We start from the raw sequence: 17,393 nt of genomic DNA on the forward strand, positions 1-17,393 counted from the left end.
AAAAGAAATCCTACTGGAGTTCCCACAGTGGCTCAGCAAATTAAGATCCTGACTAGTATCCATGAGGATGTGGGTTCCATCCCTGGCCTCACTCAGTGGGTTAAGGATCCGGCATTGCCACAACCTGCGGCGTAGGGTGCAGATGAGGCTGGGATTTCATGTTGCTGTGGCTTTGGGGCAGGCCAGCAGCTGTAGCTCCAATTCGACCCCTAGCCTGGGAACTTCCATATGCCTTTGTGCAGCCTTTAAAAAGAGAAAAAGAAAAGAAGTCCTACTGTTACATACGGCTTTTTTCCCAGTCTACATCCATGCATTTCAGCACTTAGCTAATTGCATTAAAGATCTCTTTTACGCCTCTCTTTACCTTGATAGACCCTGAGCGCTTGAGTCATAACCACTGTTCCACCCTAGGGCTAGGGCCGGATCTTCAGAGACGCTCAGTAAAGGTCCATGATTCACTTCAATGAGAACCATCTGGAGGAGGTGTCAAAATGCAGATTCCTGGACGCTGCCCCCACATATGTGGAAATAGCACATTTGTAAGGATTTCTAAAAGGCCTTCAAACTTTATCAAAGAGGGACTAATGACTCCAAAAGGCAAAACTAGGAAGAGCTAGGGGCTGGTATTTCTTCCATTTATACTACTGCTTCGAAATTACTACCAAAAAATTGGTTGGATAAAAGAGAAAGTGTCACCCTGGGTAAACCTTCATCTTATAACAGAAACCATTTCTGACTATTTCTTCTTAGTATGAACAGTGCATATCTCATGTATTTTTACTGCATCAAAGCAAATTTGGGGAATTTAAAACTAAGAGACCCTGGAGGCCATACCTTGTTACCAAAGATGTTAAGAAAAAAATATACCAAAGATATGTTAAAAACATAAAGGCCTTGACAATCGCATGTGTTATTCCCATCATTTAGTTAGACAAAACTCAAAAGTCTGATATTTAAAACTCCCAATCTTTATTGTTTTCATGATAAAAACATTCATCACTTTTTTCATGAAAAGGTTTTTATTTGAGTTCCATTTTAAATATCAGAAAAATCAAATTATTATAGCTTTACAAATAATTTACTTTTTGATCAATACATGAAAATGTACATTTAAGTAGAAATACAGTAAATATTACATTTTTAAACAATATCAAAATATAATTTCTAATCTCACATATTAATAGATTTCCAAATTCAATCTCAAAAACACAGTCTAAAGTATATGCTATGATTTTTATAATAGAGAAAATATTTCTTTCTGAAAAAGTAGAATATTTCACCTGTATATGGTCAATATTATATACATGGGACCAACAGGTCATAATATAAAATATTTACTTAAAACTATCAGAAACTTTTTAATTTCTCCTTTTTGTTCCTATAGCTTGAAAACATCTATGGATATACTTAAATCTCACAGAGATGTGATACGTCCAATTGAAATAAAAATGTCATACGCAACTTTTGCTCACCCTCCTAGCAGATAATAACCATCCTGAGTGATTTCTTAGACCTAGGTTTTCAGGTAATAGGTAGGAACGAACTGTGCCATTTGTATACTTCCCAATCTTAGAAACATTTTATGACCATGATACGTGTAAGGACTGGTAATTACTCTGATATCTCTTTCAATACATGTCAAGGGGATAATAAACATGCATTTTTTTATTACTCAGATGAATTTATCACATGTGTAGTTGTATAATGATCATAACAATCCGATTTCACAGGATTTCCTTCCCACAGCCCAATACATGCATTTTACACAGAGAAATAATACTTGGGTCTGTGAGTTGAGTAGCATCTCCTATCTCTTTAATCACTCAACAGTTTGGATAAAACACTCAACTATCCTTTTAACCTATCACTTCCACCAGAACCACAGCATCTGTATATTTTGAGATGGATCACAGAGTGAAAGGATAATCATAAGATCACTCTTTTACATCTTTGATGGATTAATCTGCTCTATTTAGAAGAACCATTATTTCGAAAACACCATTTTTTGTTTTTTGGGTTTTTTTTTGCCTTTTCTAGGGCCGCTTCCCACAGCATATGGAGGTTCCCAGGCTAGGGGTCGAATCGGAGCTGTAGCCACCGGCCTACACCAGAGCCACAGCAATGCGGGATCCAGGCCGCATCTGTGACCTACACCACAGCTCATGGCAACGCTGGATCCATAACCCACTGAGCAAGGCCAAGGATCGAACCCACAACCTCATGGTTCCTAGGTGGATTCATTAACCACTGCGCCAAGATGGGAACTCCTCGAAAACACCGTTTGCAAATGAAATCCATTTTGCTACTTGTTAGGGAGGCAACGATAAGGGATGGATCCAAGAAGGCGCTCTCTGGACTTGGCGGAGGCCTAGCAATAACATGGGCCTAAGCAAAATCTGCTTTACCTAGAAAATGTCTATTTGTAAAAGGTATGGGGGGAAAATATTGCAAATGAAACATCGTTTGGAAAAATTAAATTATCTCTATTTAGCTATTTATCGGTCACATTATAATATTGGCTATAGCAGCCCCAAACAGAGGTTAACTAATTACAGCTTTCATAATTGAATTCTTAAAGAGTTTCACATCATATAATTATATATTTTTGAAACATCACAAAAACTCACAATGGATGCATCTGTGGTCATCAAAATGTGTAGACCTGATCAGAGCCAAACTATGCTCAAAATCCCATTGAACCCAACATTCATTCATCCTTTGCCTTCTCTTCACACACACAAAAAAAATGTGCATTGCTGTGGCTGTGGTGTAGGCCAGCAGCTATAGCTTCGATTCGACCCCTAGGCCTGGGAACCTCCATATGCCCTGCGTGTGGCCCTAAAAAGACAAAAAAAAACGGAAGAAAAGAAAACGGCGTGTCCTCTTAGTGGCCACTGAAAGATGCTATTTTGCATGAAAGGAAATGAAGAAGAAAATGATCAAAATTTTAAAAGAATAAAACAATCCTCCTCCATTGGGGGAGGTGAGCGTAAGTTCTTAGAGAACCAGAGAAACAACAAAGGCTTTTCAAAAACATTTAATGGGGCCAGTGAAATGGCATGTTTTAAAAAAAAATGACTTTGTCTCATTGTTCCAGCAGAAGGGCAGCCTCCACCTGTGACAACTAGAAAGAAGCCCTGCATCCTTTCATGCACTGAGAATTTTACCAAAAAGGCACCAAGTTTGCAAAGAGATGTATTTTCAGGTAAGGGAACAAAATGAGGTAAAGAAACTGACCTCGTAATCAGTTGAGCAGTAGAGGTGAGAGAGAGGCATTTCAAGGGGGAAAAACCATTAGTATTAAAGCACCGGTGCCCGGGTGACAAGGTGCCTTCAGGATAATGCTCTTTTAATGCTAATAAGCAAGTTGTCATTGCAGCTGTACATGGCCATGGGTACCTTACACATCAAAAACCTAGAAAGATCATGATGAGCACACCACTTTGTGAATATGAGATTCCACAAATCACACAGAATCTGCACCAAGTGTCACATGTGCCCAAAGGGAAGGGCAACCGGACAGCCATCAATAACAAACGATCTGCCATTTCAAATCTAGCCATCTGGTGCCAAGAGATTTTTGTTGTTGTTGTTGTTGTTTGTTTGTTTTTTGTCTTTTTGCTATTTCTTGGGCCGCTCCCGCAGCATATGTAGGTTCCCAGGCTAGGGGTCGAATTGGAGCTGTAGTCTCCGGCCTACACCAGAGCCACAGCAACGCGGGATCCGAACCGCGTCTGCGACCCACACCACAGCTCACGGCAACGCCGGATCGTTAACCCACTGAGCAAGGGCAGGGACCGAACCCGCAACCTCATGGTTCCTAGTCGGATTCGTTAACCACTACGCCACCACGGGAACTCCGAGATTTATTTTTTTGTTTAAACTGAAATGTTTCTGTGGGCATCCAATAACTTTCCCATCCCTAAAAATATCAGCTCTTTTTACCTAGGTCCTTCTATGAAAAGCGGTATGAAGAAAATAATAGGTATTTGGGGACTGCGGAAAGAAATTCACTAAACAAGCGGCAACAAATGCCTACAGCCTGGGCTGGATCCTATTTCCAAATGATGGGCAAGGGCAATGCACATTCTGCAACTACTTTTGTTACACATCAAGGACTAAAGCAGTTTCTGTGCACGTTTCAGATTAATGAGGCAAAGACTATCAGCTTCATGGCATTAAACTTCTGTACAAAAGGGAGTGGAAGGCAGTAAAAGTGAAGTTGCACCAGAAAACAACAGCGTTACCTAAGCATTACCCCAGCATGAAAAGAGAACTACTTCTGATTTCCTAGAATACAGCCCTCCCAGGTTATTATTTCTGATTTCTATGGCAGCACACAGCATTTTCCATCTAACACTTTAGAAGAACGCTTGGTCACACCATGCTCTGCCTTATTAAATGATCTATGTTGAAACCATTCATTTCCATTTCTCTTACATCTGTAAGATGTCAAGGAAGAGTGATAAGACAGGCATTTACCCTCAATTTTCTCAATAATGGAAGGTTTTAGAGAGAGTGCATTAGAACTCTAAAATAATAGGCTAATATATTTTCTCATTTTTCCTTTCCTCCTTCATTTTCACTGGGGAGAAATCTATTTCTGATAGCATCTCCTCTCATGTTTAGGGGGCTTAAAAGCATTGCTCTTTAACCCCCCAAAATGTTCTCAAACATGGTTATTTTCCAAGCAACCATCTTTGAAAAAAAAAAAAAGTTCTACAAAGACCATAAATACCTTCCCTGGAATGCTTATAAAAGGTAACACAACAGGAAATATGATTGGAAAAGTAACACTGTTGTAAGACCTGCTAAAAAAATAACCAATCAAATATAAGTGGTTTCTACCCTATCTGCCTCTTTTTCACCTTCTTCTACACGTGCAAACACATATACCACACAATAGATTACAACAAGTTTGAAGAAGCAAAGAAGCAATGACAAAGAAGCGAAAAATAAGTTCATCATTGTTTTGCAAAGAGAGAAAACAGGCCATAGACATCAACAGGCTATAGGAATCTTCCTCCCTTGGTTCAGAGGATTTTAAAAAAAAAAAAAAGGTATTCCTAAACAATATTTTTCGTAGGCATAATTCACATTTCATATGCTGAAATATTCTGCTCAAGCTACTACAACAAAAGGAAGATGCTATGAGGCAAATTGTACTCCAATCCTAGTTTTCGCTGCGTCAAGGTTTTGCAAAAGAACTACAAAGCTATTGCAATCCACTACTTATATGTGCAAAACAAAACATGGCTGTCAACAGGGAACAAAATAACCTATCTAGGCAGTTCCTGCTGTGGCTCAGTGGTAACTAACCCACCTGATATCCATGAGGAGGAGGGTTTGATCCCTGGCCTTGCTCAGTGGGTTAAGGATCCAGCGTTGCCATGAGCTGTGGCATAGATCAAAGATATAGCTTGGATCTTGCATTGCTGTGGCTGTGGTATAGGCCAGCAGCTGCAGCTCCAGTTCGACCCCTAGCCTGGGAACGTCCATATGCCACAGGTGGGGCCCCAAAAAAGCAAAAAACAAAAATAATAATAATAACCTACCTAGAAATATTCCTGAAAACTAACTTTAAAAAAGCTTTTGAATGAATATTAAAATCGATCACTTTTTAGGCAATTTATATTAAGCATACTACATGTGCAACTGCATTAATGCCCAGAAATCAAAGTTACATTGAGAATTATACTTCGAACATGTATTTCATACACAGAAAACCAAACCAGAGTCCATAACAGTGTCTAAAACAGGTCTTACTGTTTTTTTTTAAGGAACCACGGTTCATTCCTCCAGAGACGATGATTCACATCATGGTCATTCTCGTTTGGCATCACCAATGACTCCCCAAACATCAAAAACAAATTCATCTGGGAACGCAAAGTCTCCAAGAGTTTCATCAAGTGCCACCGCAAATTCATCTGGATTACCTTTGTCCTTTCCAGCTTCAAACATTGTGGTAGCTATCAAAAATAATTTTTAAAAATTAATGATACACAAAACAGCATCAGAGGACTGAGAAAAATGATACCAGGAAAATTACTAAGAGTAACATGTAGAGCTACATACGTCATACAAATTAAAATAAAAAGATACTCTCTATCAATCACGTATCAAGAGGGCAACATGGGGGGGTGGTGTTGTGTTTGTTTTGTTTTTTGTTTTTTAGGGCCGTACCTGCAGCATATGGAAGTTCCCAGGCTAGGGGCTGAATCAGAAAGAACTGCAGTTGCCAGCCTATACCACAGCCACAGCAACTCCAGATCCTTAACCCACTGAGCAAGGCTAGGGATCGAACCCACATCCTCATGGATCCTAGTCAGGTTTGTAACCTGCTGAGCCACAGCAGACACTCCACAAAGATTTTTTTTAAATCATCTGTTCACTGCACCTAGGTTTGCAGCCCTACCCCTGCCCTCTCCTCCATCTCGGAGCCCATCAGTTGGGAACTTCTGGTGTCCCTACGGGTGGAACAAGAGAAAACCCCATGGCTGACCCTGATGGGAAACCCACCTCCCCATAAACACTAGCTCTCTCTGAACCCCCTGCCACTCCTCCACCCCCAACTATGAAAAAGGAGAAAGGATAAGAATTTGCAATAGGAGTCAAGCTGGGGAGAAAAGGAAGCAGAAGGTATCTGTCTACTCATGGAATCAAGGTAACTTTCTGAGGCCCTTTCCAGTTTGGGATAGAATGTGAAGATGATACCCTTGTTCTGGTTTTCTAATAAAGTGTCTGGACCTCATATTTTTTGTCTGGGGAACCAGCATCTTCAGGCGTACATGTTCCCAGGGGACCTGCTGCACCTGCCTGGGAACCCATAAGGCTCAGCTGGTTTTTTCTCTGGCCCCTATAAGTACTAGCTACCAGGAAGAGACAGTATGGGTGTGACTTGGGGGCTTGAGTGAAGCACCCCCAGGTAAAAGAGCACCACCAAAGCCCAGCCTCTTTCTCCCTCCCAGGTTAAAGTTGAACAAATCAAAAGTTGCGTGATTTCTCTGAGTGAGCCAAGAGACCTAGTCTTTCAGCTGAGATCCACTAGGGCTCTTGAGAGCTTTTCAGAGCTACACCTTATCCCAAACAGTTCAGTACAAACACAGGTAGGCTGGGGGGAGGGAAAGAGATGTGGCCCATAGATAGGCACCACAATCAGAGCATTAGTGCAATAGGGATGGGGTGACCTGGGCAGGAATCAAAGGCCTAGTTAGAGTGATAAAGGCCTCCCATGGCTACAGAGCCTGGTGTAGGGTGGAAAGTGCAGGCATGGTAAGGAGGGCATGGGGGAGGGGGAGGAAGACAGCGGCCACACTGATGAGAGATTTGTTACATATTTGAGCATCACAATAAATCATGAGGGTAACAGATTATAATTCCATTGAACAAAAAGGAAATAATGAATCCATAATGAAATGATTAGTTGATTGACAAATGGATGGATGGAAGGAAGGTTGGTGGGTTGGTTCAAGAGGAATGGAATATTTACATAGCTTCAAAATACCTTCCCTCCAAATACTTATTACAAAGAGAAAAACCTTACAGTTTTCTGTCTGACATTTCATTTACCAGAAAGCCCTCAAGCCTCATCCATGTTGTCACAAATGACAGGATTTCCTCCTTTTATGGCTGGATAATACCCCCTTGTACATATACCTCATCTTCTTTATTCATTCATCTGCCAATGAGCACTTAGGTGGGTTCCATGTTTTGGTTACTGTGAGTAGTGCTGCTGTGAACACAGGGGTGCAGGTATCTCTTCAACGTAGTGTCTTCATTTCCTCCACACATAAAGGAATCCATACTTTTTTTAAAAAAAGCTTAAAAACAAAAGAACTGTGTCTCCATTGTGGCCTCAGCAGAAACAAACCCGACTAATGTCCACGAGGATGCAGCTCAGATCCCTGGCCTTGCTCAGTGGGTCAGGGATCCAGCATTGCCATGAGCTGTGGGTTGTGAGTCACAGATACAGCTCAGATCCCAAGCTGCTGTGGCTGTGGTGTAGGCTGGTGGCTGCAGCTCTGATTCGACCCCTAGCCTGGGAATGTTCACATGCCATGGTTGTGGCCCTAAAATAAATAAATTAATTAAAGTACCCTAAGGATTTCCTTGTGGCTGGTTAAGGATCTGGTGTTGTCACTGCTACAGCTCAGGTTGCTGCTGTGGTGGAGGTTCAGTCCCTGGCCCAGAAACTTCTGCATGCTGTGGGTATGGCCAATAAATAAATAAATAAGCCTAAGATGCAAGATCATTTTTTTTGTTTTGTTTTGGTCTTTTTCAGGCCACACCTGCAGCATATAGAAGTTCCCCGGGCAAGGGGGTCAAATCAGAGCTACACCTGCCAGCCTACACCACAGCCACAGCAACATGGGAGGCCAGGGATCTGTCCTGTGTCCTCAAGGATGCTAGTCAGATTCATTTCTGCTGAGCCCCGATGGGAACTCCAGGATCATTTTTTTTAATTTCATAAGATACAGGATAATTTTGTGACCACTGGTATGGTAAAGTATATTAGATGAAATATTTGATGAAATATTTTGAATTTTAAATGTTTATTAATAATTTTGTAATAATTTGAGGAAATCTTTTTGTTTTAATATTTACTGAAAAAGCAGTACATAATTTTTATATTACAATCAACTCTGTTTTTATAAAAATATCTGCCACGGATGGGTAAAGGGGGAAGTGTGTGTTAAAGCAATTATATAGTAAAACATCGATGATAGAATCTGGGTGATAGGTGTAGAAGTACTCACTATGAAGACTTTTAACTGTACTACATGTTTGAAAATCACGCTAGGGAGTTCCCTGGTGGTCTAGTGGTTAGGACTTGGTACTTTGACTACTACGGCCTGGGTTCAATCCCTGGTCTGAGAACTGAGATCCCACATCGAGCTGCTGCATGCAGAAGCCAAAAAAAAAGAAAAAGAAAAAAAAAGAAAGAAAGGAAAAAGAAATCACTGTAATAAAATATTAGTGAGAAGACTCTCTATACAGACAATAGAAGAAAATTTAGTAGACATATTCAAATTGGAGGGAAAGCTTTTTTTTGTTTGTTTTTTTAGCTAGGGCCTTTTGGATGCAATAAAAACAACTATGGCTGATCTGAAAATTCTGTAGGCTCATGAGTACCAGCAGAATTCCAGAAATTATGTCCTAAGCCACTAAGATACACTCTAATGTCTATAAGGAATGCCTCAGCTCTTTCAACAGTCATAGCATTACCGTCAAGAAAGGAGGAAAGAACCCAAGCACCTATGGTCAACTAATCCATGACAAAGGAGGCAAGAACATACAGTAGAAGAAAGATAGTCTCTTCAAGAAATGCTGCTGGGAAAACTGGAATGCTATATGTAAAAGAATGAAAAAAGAACACTCTCTAATACCATACACAAAAATAAACTCAAAAAAGATTAAAGACCTAAATATAAGGCCAGACACTATAAATCTCTTAGAGGAAAACATAGGCAGAATCCTCTTTGACATAAATCACAGCAACATCTTGTTTGATCCACCTCTTAGAATAATGACAATAAAGACACAAATAAACCAATGGGGCCTAATTAAGCTCAAAAGTTTTACATCCAAAGGAAACCATTGGAAAAAAAAAAAAAAAAACGAAAAGACAACCCACAGAATGGGAGAAAATCTTGGCAAAAAATCCAACAGACAAGGGCCTAATCTCCAAAATATACAAACTCGTACAACTCAACAACAAAAAACAAACAACCCAACTGAAAAATGTTTTGCACAGCAAAGGAAACCAAAAAGAAAACAAAAAGACAACTTACAGAATGGGAGAAAATACTGTCAAATGATGCAACTGACAAGGGCTTAATCTCTAAAATATACGAACAACTTTTATAACCCAACATCAAAAAAGCTAACAACCCAATGGAAAAATGGGCAAAAGACCTGAATAGACATTTCTCCAAAGAAGATACACAGATGGCCAACAAGCACATGAAAAAAATGCTCAACATAACTGATTATTAGAGAAATACAAATCAAAACTACCATGAGATACCACCTCACACCAGTCAGATTGGCCATCATTAATAAGTCCACAAATAACAAATGCTGGAGGCGGTATAGAGAAAAGGAAACCCTCCTGCACTATTGGTGGGAATGTAAGCTGGTACAACCACTATGGAGAACAGTACGGAGGTACCTTAGAAATCTATGCATAGAATGACCATATGACCCAGCAATCCCACTCTTGGGCATATATCCAGACAAAACTTTCCTTAAAAAAGACACATGCACCCGCATGTTCATTGAAGCACTATTCACAATAGCCAAGACATGTAAACAACCCAAATGTCCATCAACAGATGACTGGATTAGGAAGATGTGGTGTATATATACACAGTGGAATACTACTCGGCCATAAAAAAAAGAATGACATCATGCCATTTGCAGCAACATGGATGGAACTAGAGACTCTCATCCTGAGTGAAGTAAGTCAGAAAGAGAAAGACAAATACCATATGATATCACTTATATCTGGAATCTGATATATGGCACAAATGAACATTTCCACAGAAAAGAAAATCATGGACTTGGAGAATAGACTTGTAGTTGCCAAGGGGGAGGGGGATGGAGTGGGATGGATGGGGAGCTTGGGGTTAATAGATGCAGACTATTGCCTTTGGAATGGATTAGCAATGAGATCCTACTGTGTAGCATTGGCAACTATGTCTGGTCACTTATGATTGAGCATGATAGTGTGAGAAAAAAGAATGTATTCATGTATGTGTAACTGGGTCACCATGCTATATGGTAGAAAATTGACAGAACACTGTAAACCAGCTATAATGGGAAAAAATAAAAATCATTATATAAAAAAAGAAAAAGAAAAAGAAAAATGGGCAACAGCTAAATAGGCATTTCTCCAAAGAAAACATACTGATGGCCAAAGGGCATATGAAAAAATGCTCTACATCACTAATAACTAGAGAAATGCAAATCAAACCTACAATGAGGTACCACCTCACACTGGTCAGAATGGCCATCATTAATCAATCTACATATAACAAATGCTAGAAGGGTATGGAGAAAAGGGAACCTTCTTGCACTGTTGGTAGGAATGTAAATTGGTACAACCACTATGGAAAAGAGTATGGAGGTACCTCAGAAAACTAAATATAGAACTACCATATGACCCAGCAATCCCACTCCTGGGCATATATCCAGACAAAACTTTCATTAAAAAAGATACATGTACCCCTATGTTCACTGCAGCAATATTTACAACAGACAAGACATGGAAACAACATAAATGTCCATCGACAGATAAGTGGATTAAGAAAATGTGGTACATATATACCACGGAATATTACTCAGCCTAAAAAAGACAAACTAAAGCCATTTGCAGCAACATGGATGGAACTGGAGATTCTCATACTAAGTGAAGTAAGTCAGAAAGAAAAGACAAATTCCATATTATATCACTTATTTGTGGACTCTAAAATATGAACAGGAGTTCCTGTTGTGGCACAGTGGAAGCAAATCCGACTAGGAACCATGAGGTTGCGAGTTCGAACCCTGGCCTCGCTCAGTGGGTTAAGGATCTGGCATTGCCGTGAGCTGTACTGTAGGTCGAAGATGCAGCTTGGATCTGACATTTCTGTGGCTGTGGCATAGGCCGGCAGCTACAGCTCTGATTAGACCCCTAGCCTGAGAACCTCCATATGCTGCGGGTGTGGCCCTAAAAGGACAAAAGACAACAAATAAAATAATAAAATAAAATAATATAAGATAAGATAAAATAAAATAAAATATGAACAGATGATCCTATCTAAAAAAACAGAAATAGGTCATGGCCAAGGAGATCAGACATGGCGTTCCTAGGGGGGAAGGGGGAGGGAAAGGGAGGTGGGATGGACAGGCATTTGGGCGGGGTTGGATGCAAATGTTATATTTGGATTGGATGGGCAATGGGGCCCTACTTTACAGCACAGGCACATGTCTGTGATTGGGTCACTTTGCTGTACAACAGAACACGAACACTGTAAATCAATTATACTTTCATTTAAAAAATAATAATAATAAAACTAAAAAGATCAGTAAAGCCAAAAGATACAAACTGAAGAAATGAAAAAAGAAAGAAAGAAGGAAGAGGAGTTCCCGTCGTGGCTCAGTGGTTAACAAATCCGACTAGGAACCATGAGGTTGCGGGTTCGATCCCTGGCCTTGCTCAGTGGGTTAAGGATCCCGAGTTGCCGTGAGCTGTGGATTGTCGAAGACACGGCTTGGATCCCCGAGTTGCTGTGGCTCTGGCGTAGGCCAGCAGCTATGGCTCTGATTTGACCCCTAGCCTGGGAACCTCCATATGCCGTGGGAGCGGCCCAAGAAATGGCAAAAAGACAAAAAAGAAAGAAGAAAGGAAAGAGGGAAGGAAGGCAGGAAGGGAGGAAGGAAAGGGAGGAAAACAGCCCTCAGATTGCATCTCCACACAGTGAAACAAGAAACCAGGTGCTCAGGAAACAGGACTCCAGAGACACTCCCCATAAACCTGGAGGTTCTGTGTCCCTCCTCTCCTTCGGTGGTCCTGTCTGGTGGTCTTCACCAGAGCGGTTCCAAACCTTCTCTTCCATCCCTGACTTCTCTTGAGTTCCAAGTACCCCGTTCTGAATAAACGGTGGACAACTCTACTGTTGTGTGTTCTGTCAGCATCTCAAACAGCATGTCCAGAAACCAAACATCTCCCTTTCTGAAGAAACTGCTGCTCCTTCTCTTGGTATCACCACTGTCATTAGTGGGGCCATCATTCTCCCTATTACCTCTCTCTTCCTGCCTGTGGACCAAATACTGCCTCCCCTTGATTCTCTCCTTGCAATGTCTCTAATTGTCATTGCATCCTCACTGTCACCATGCTATTTCCTTAGTCTCCAAGTCCAGTCAGCAAACTATCCTCCACAGACACACTAGATCTCTCTTCCTAAAGCACAGCTCTGAGCCTCTTAGGTAATGAGTCAAAAGGACCAGGAAGTCCCTTTCCACCTCTGAGACTGTCTGCATCATCCTTACACATGAAAATATTCCTTAGGGCACCAATGCATGTCTTAAAAACTCTAAATCCTAGTCTGGCCTTCTGATCTGAAGGACCCCTGCTTCCCAAATGCTCCTCTACACTAATGCTGTACCCTTATAAATCTGACAGCTCAAAACACCATCTTTCCTCCTTCCTGCATGTGCCCAGGATAACCTCCTCCTAATCACCAGCTCCACCATCAGAATCCTTTCACTCATTCAAGGCTCCTTCCTCCATGAAACCCTATGTCCCTGACTGGAAGTGATCTCTGCATTCCCTAAAATCTTCTGTCAGTGCTCTTCAAACTTGAATGTGCAAACAAATTGCCTGAGATCTTGGCAAAATGCAGATTCCAGTTCAGTACTTCTGCAGCAGGGCCTGCAATTCTGCATTTCCAATAACTCCAGGAAATGCCAGTCCCCAGCTACACTTTGAAAAGTAAGGTTTCACAGTGCCTATGCAGCATTGCTTTCTACTGTCATTATTGTCGCTACTAGAGAATAAACTCCCAACTGATCTTGAAAAGCTTACTCAGTCTTTTCTGCCCAGGGGAACTAGTCCAGTGTCTTATGTACAGTAAGTGCCGGTAAATGGGTAGGTACAGGAAGAGTCTTTGTAATTTCAAATAAATAATGCATTTAGCATGCATTCCAGAAAGTGAAGCTCAGAGCTCTGATCCTGTGTGAGAGCCACGATGTGAAAGAGGAGTAGCTATTACATAAAATACTGGAAAAGTAGGACTCATTTTTCAGAATTGTGCCTAGACTACAATTCTAAATACATCTCATGGGGCCGACAGACAGCATTTAGTGAGTTGGTTATCTAAAAATTATACTGACATATGGATGATACACAGTCTCATTGAGGAAGAAATAAGATGCACACAGATAAATTATATAAGAAAGTCTACAGACCATTCAGAAACAGAAATGAACAGTGCACATGATTGATGCTGTTAAGTGCTGGAGGAAACAATGTTAGGGATCAGATGTTCACTAGGGCACCACATCAACCAATCTCTCTTCCTCCCCACCCCCTCACACTCACACAAACACACACACACACACACACACACACACACACACACACGCACTGGCTAAAAGAAACAATTTGGTGCATGGTTTCTGGGTACGTCCAGAAGCTCAGCAACATGGTCTAACGCACTGAGCAGAGGACCAACATACCCTGGACAAGGGCTACTCCAACTTGCAATCCCTGGTTTGGGTCCCTTAGGCACAAAATGAGAAAAATGATGGTTTAAGATGCCCATACAATAACCTCATGGTCCAAACTATATAATCTCACCCAGGCACACCCATGCTAGCAAATACTAAATACAGCCTCAGAGATGTCAGACCTTCTACAGGTTCCACCGCTACTCCCACTGTCATTATTACTAGTAATAATTATTAATCATCATTGCTAAGAATGAGAGTAGCTATATACCTATTATTTATGATGTGACAGAAACTTTATACATACTATTTAAATAATGCCTTGGCAACCCAATAAGGTTGTTTATCATACCCCTTTTTCAAAGGTATAGAAATTAAGGTTCAAAAGGTAATAATCTGTCCAAGGGCAAATGCTATAAAATTTGGTTGTGATGATCATGGTACAACTATAAATGTAATAAAATGCATTGGGTAATTAAAAAAAATCTGTCCAAGGGCTAAAGCTTCAAAAATGATATTAAGACTAATAATCCCTGTCAATTTACTATTTTTGTGTCTCTTAAAAGACATTTAGTCAACAAACATTTACTAAGAGTTTACACTAGAAGAGGTACTATGGTAGGAGCTGGGATTAAAAACTGAGTTAAGTTATCTGCCTTCAGGGAACCCCTGGTCTTGTACAAACAATAAAAATACCAATTAGGCAGATTCATAGTTGTGCTGGAATTATTGTATGTAATACAGTGCTCCATATATCTTTTCAAAACCAGTAATTTGCTTATGTATTTTAAAAGAAATTAAGAATGGAGCATTTGGGAGTTCCCTTCGTGGCTCAACAGTTAATGAACCACACTAGTATCCATGAGGACATGGGTTCAATCCCTGGCCTCGCTCAGTGGGTTAAGGATCCAGCATTGCCATGAGCTTTGGTATAGGTCACAAACCTGGCTTGGATCCTGCATTTCTGTGGCTGTGGCATAAGCCAGCAGCTGTAGCTCTGATTCGACCCCTAGCCCAGGAACTTCCATATGCCACGGCTGCAGCCCTAAAAAGCAACAGAAAAAAAGAAGGGAGCATTCTCTGAACATGTATGAATTTTTGCTAATGGATAAAATATAAACATAGATTTAAAATATTTTTGCAAGAAAAATAAACTGGTGTTTTATCTTTTGATAAAAGGTTGAATCTCTTACTTAATAGGAACCAAAAAAATAAATAAATAAAACTTCAGCAAAATTAAATGCTTTTTAGAGGGTTATATTACATTAACATAGTGACAGCTACTAAAATGCTTTTAATCTGTTAGCTATAATAGACTTGCAATATGCTGCAATAATATTTAGCACCTGAATACAACCTTGCAAAAAATATTCAAACTAGAATTGTTATACTACATATAACAGCTACGTGCTGACCTCTAGTGGCTATGTTGAGAATATCTTTACATTATTACCACCAGCGAACAACTTTTACATAATTGATGACAAATTTATTTGTGATTATGGGTTAATCTATATTTTCCACTAAGTTTTTAAATACTTAGACATAATTTTTCAGATATAAGATGCTACTTCAGGTGAAAAATCTTGGTATCAAAGTCCAAATATTAATTCTCAATCTTAACTTAGCCAACTCTGGACAAGTTACCAAACTCCTCTGAATCTGTTCTCAAATCTAGAAAATGGCACAGAGTAGGATTTAAATAAAGGCTAGTGACCACCATTGTTAATTTAAGTATTACATCTGTGACTGTATCTCTCTACGGAAGGTCTTCAGCTCTTACTTTCCCCGTGATTTTCATAAATATCAACCCAGTTCAAGCAACTCACATAGGAGTCAACCATCAAAAAATATAGTCAATATAGACCACTGGATGAAAATCTATTTCCAAAAATTCATTGGCTTTATCTGAGAAGGATGACTTTCTATAATGTTCATTTTGTTTTGAATTCGGTGAAAAAAGAAAATCATCCCAGGAAGAAATGTAATTATCACTAAATAGCACTATCGTATGCTTTTTAAAGAGCTCTAGAAGATTTTATAGGGAAAAATTACTGAGAAACTATCATTCAGATTTCCTTCCACCACATTGCTAGATCTCTTTATAAATTAGAAATCCTAAAATTCTGGAGCTGGTTGGATGATCTCCAAACTCTTAAATTGGTATCATCAGAAGATATTGTTCTATATACACATACACAATTGCCTTAAATATTAATGAAGAAATTTACATGACACAACTTTTTTTTTTTTTTTTTTTTTGTCTTTTTGCCATTTCTTGGGCCGCTCTTGCGGCATATGGAGGTTCCCAGGCTAGGGGTCTAATCAGAGCTATAGCTGCTGGCCTACACCAGAGCCACAGCAACTGGGGATCTGAGCCTCATCTGCGACCTATACCATTGCTCACAGCAACGCTGGATCCTCAACCCACTGAGCAAGGCCAGGGATCGAACCCGCAACCTCATGGTTCCTAGTCGGATTCATTAACCACTGCGCCACGACGGGAACTCTGACACAACTTTAAGCTAGGCCAATCCCATATAAGGTCTTCCAGGACTCAAAATCTTCCAGAAACCATAATCCCCCATGGATAACATTCCAAGGAAAGCCACGTTGGCTGGTTCTGAAATAGTTCGCAGCTTTTCCCTTTCCCTCCAGGATTACATCTACCTAAACTCATTTGAATTGCTTTCCACTTTCAAATGGTAAATACATCCCAGTACTTTTTTTTTTTTCTCTCTTTTTTTTTTTTTTATTTTCCCACTGTACAGCAAGGGGGTCAGGTTATCCTTAGATGTATACATTGCAGTTACAGTTTTTTCCCCCACCCTTTCTTCTGTTGCGACATGAGTATCTAGACATAGTTCTCAATGCTATTCAGCAGGATCTCCTTGTAAATCTATTCTAGGTTGTGTCTGATAAGCCCAAGCTCCCGATCCCTCCCACTCCCTCCCCCTCCCATCAGGCAACCACAAGTCTCTTCTCCAAGTCCATGATTTTCTTTTCTGTGGAAATGTTCATTTGTGCTGGATATTAGATTCCAGTTATAAGTGATATCATATGGTATTTGTCTTTGTCTTTCTGGCTCATTTCACTCAGTATGAGACTCTCTAGTTCCATCCATGTTGCTGCAAATGGCATGATGTCATCCTTTTTTATGGCTGAGTAGTATTCCATTGTGT

General features: G+C 40.2%; 1 protein-coding gene across 4 annotated transcripts in view; it reads right to left on the reverse strand.

The window, feature by feature from the left end:
• Positions 953–17,393, reverse strand: part of GIPC2 (GIPC PDZ domain containing family member 2) — an 88,534-nt gene continuing 72,093 nt past the window's right edge. For 3 of the 4 annotated variants that reach the window (XM_003356421.5, XM_021096424.1, XM_021096423.1), the window contains one exon: positions 953–5,969. In XM_003356421.5, the coding sequence (XP_003356469.2) occupies positions 5,824–5,969 (146 nt within the window). In that variant the 3' untranslated portion in view covers positions 953–5,823. Of the gene's footprint in view, positions 5,970–6,298; positions 7,821–17,393 lie in introns of those variants that run through there. The other variant, XM_021096422.1, reaches the window with a different exon arrangement.

The sequence above is a fragment of the Sus scrofa genome, chromosome 6 (assembly GCF_000003025.6).
Source record: "Sus scrofa isolate TJ Tabasco breed Duroc chromosome 6, Sscrofa11.1, whole genome shotgun sequence".
Classification (NCBI taxonomy): Eukaryota; Metazoa; Chordata; class Mammalia; order Artiodactyla; family Suidae; genus Sus; species Sus scrofa.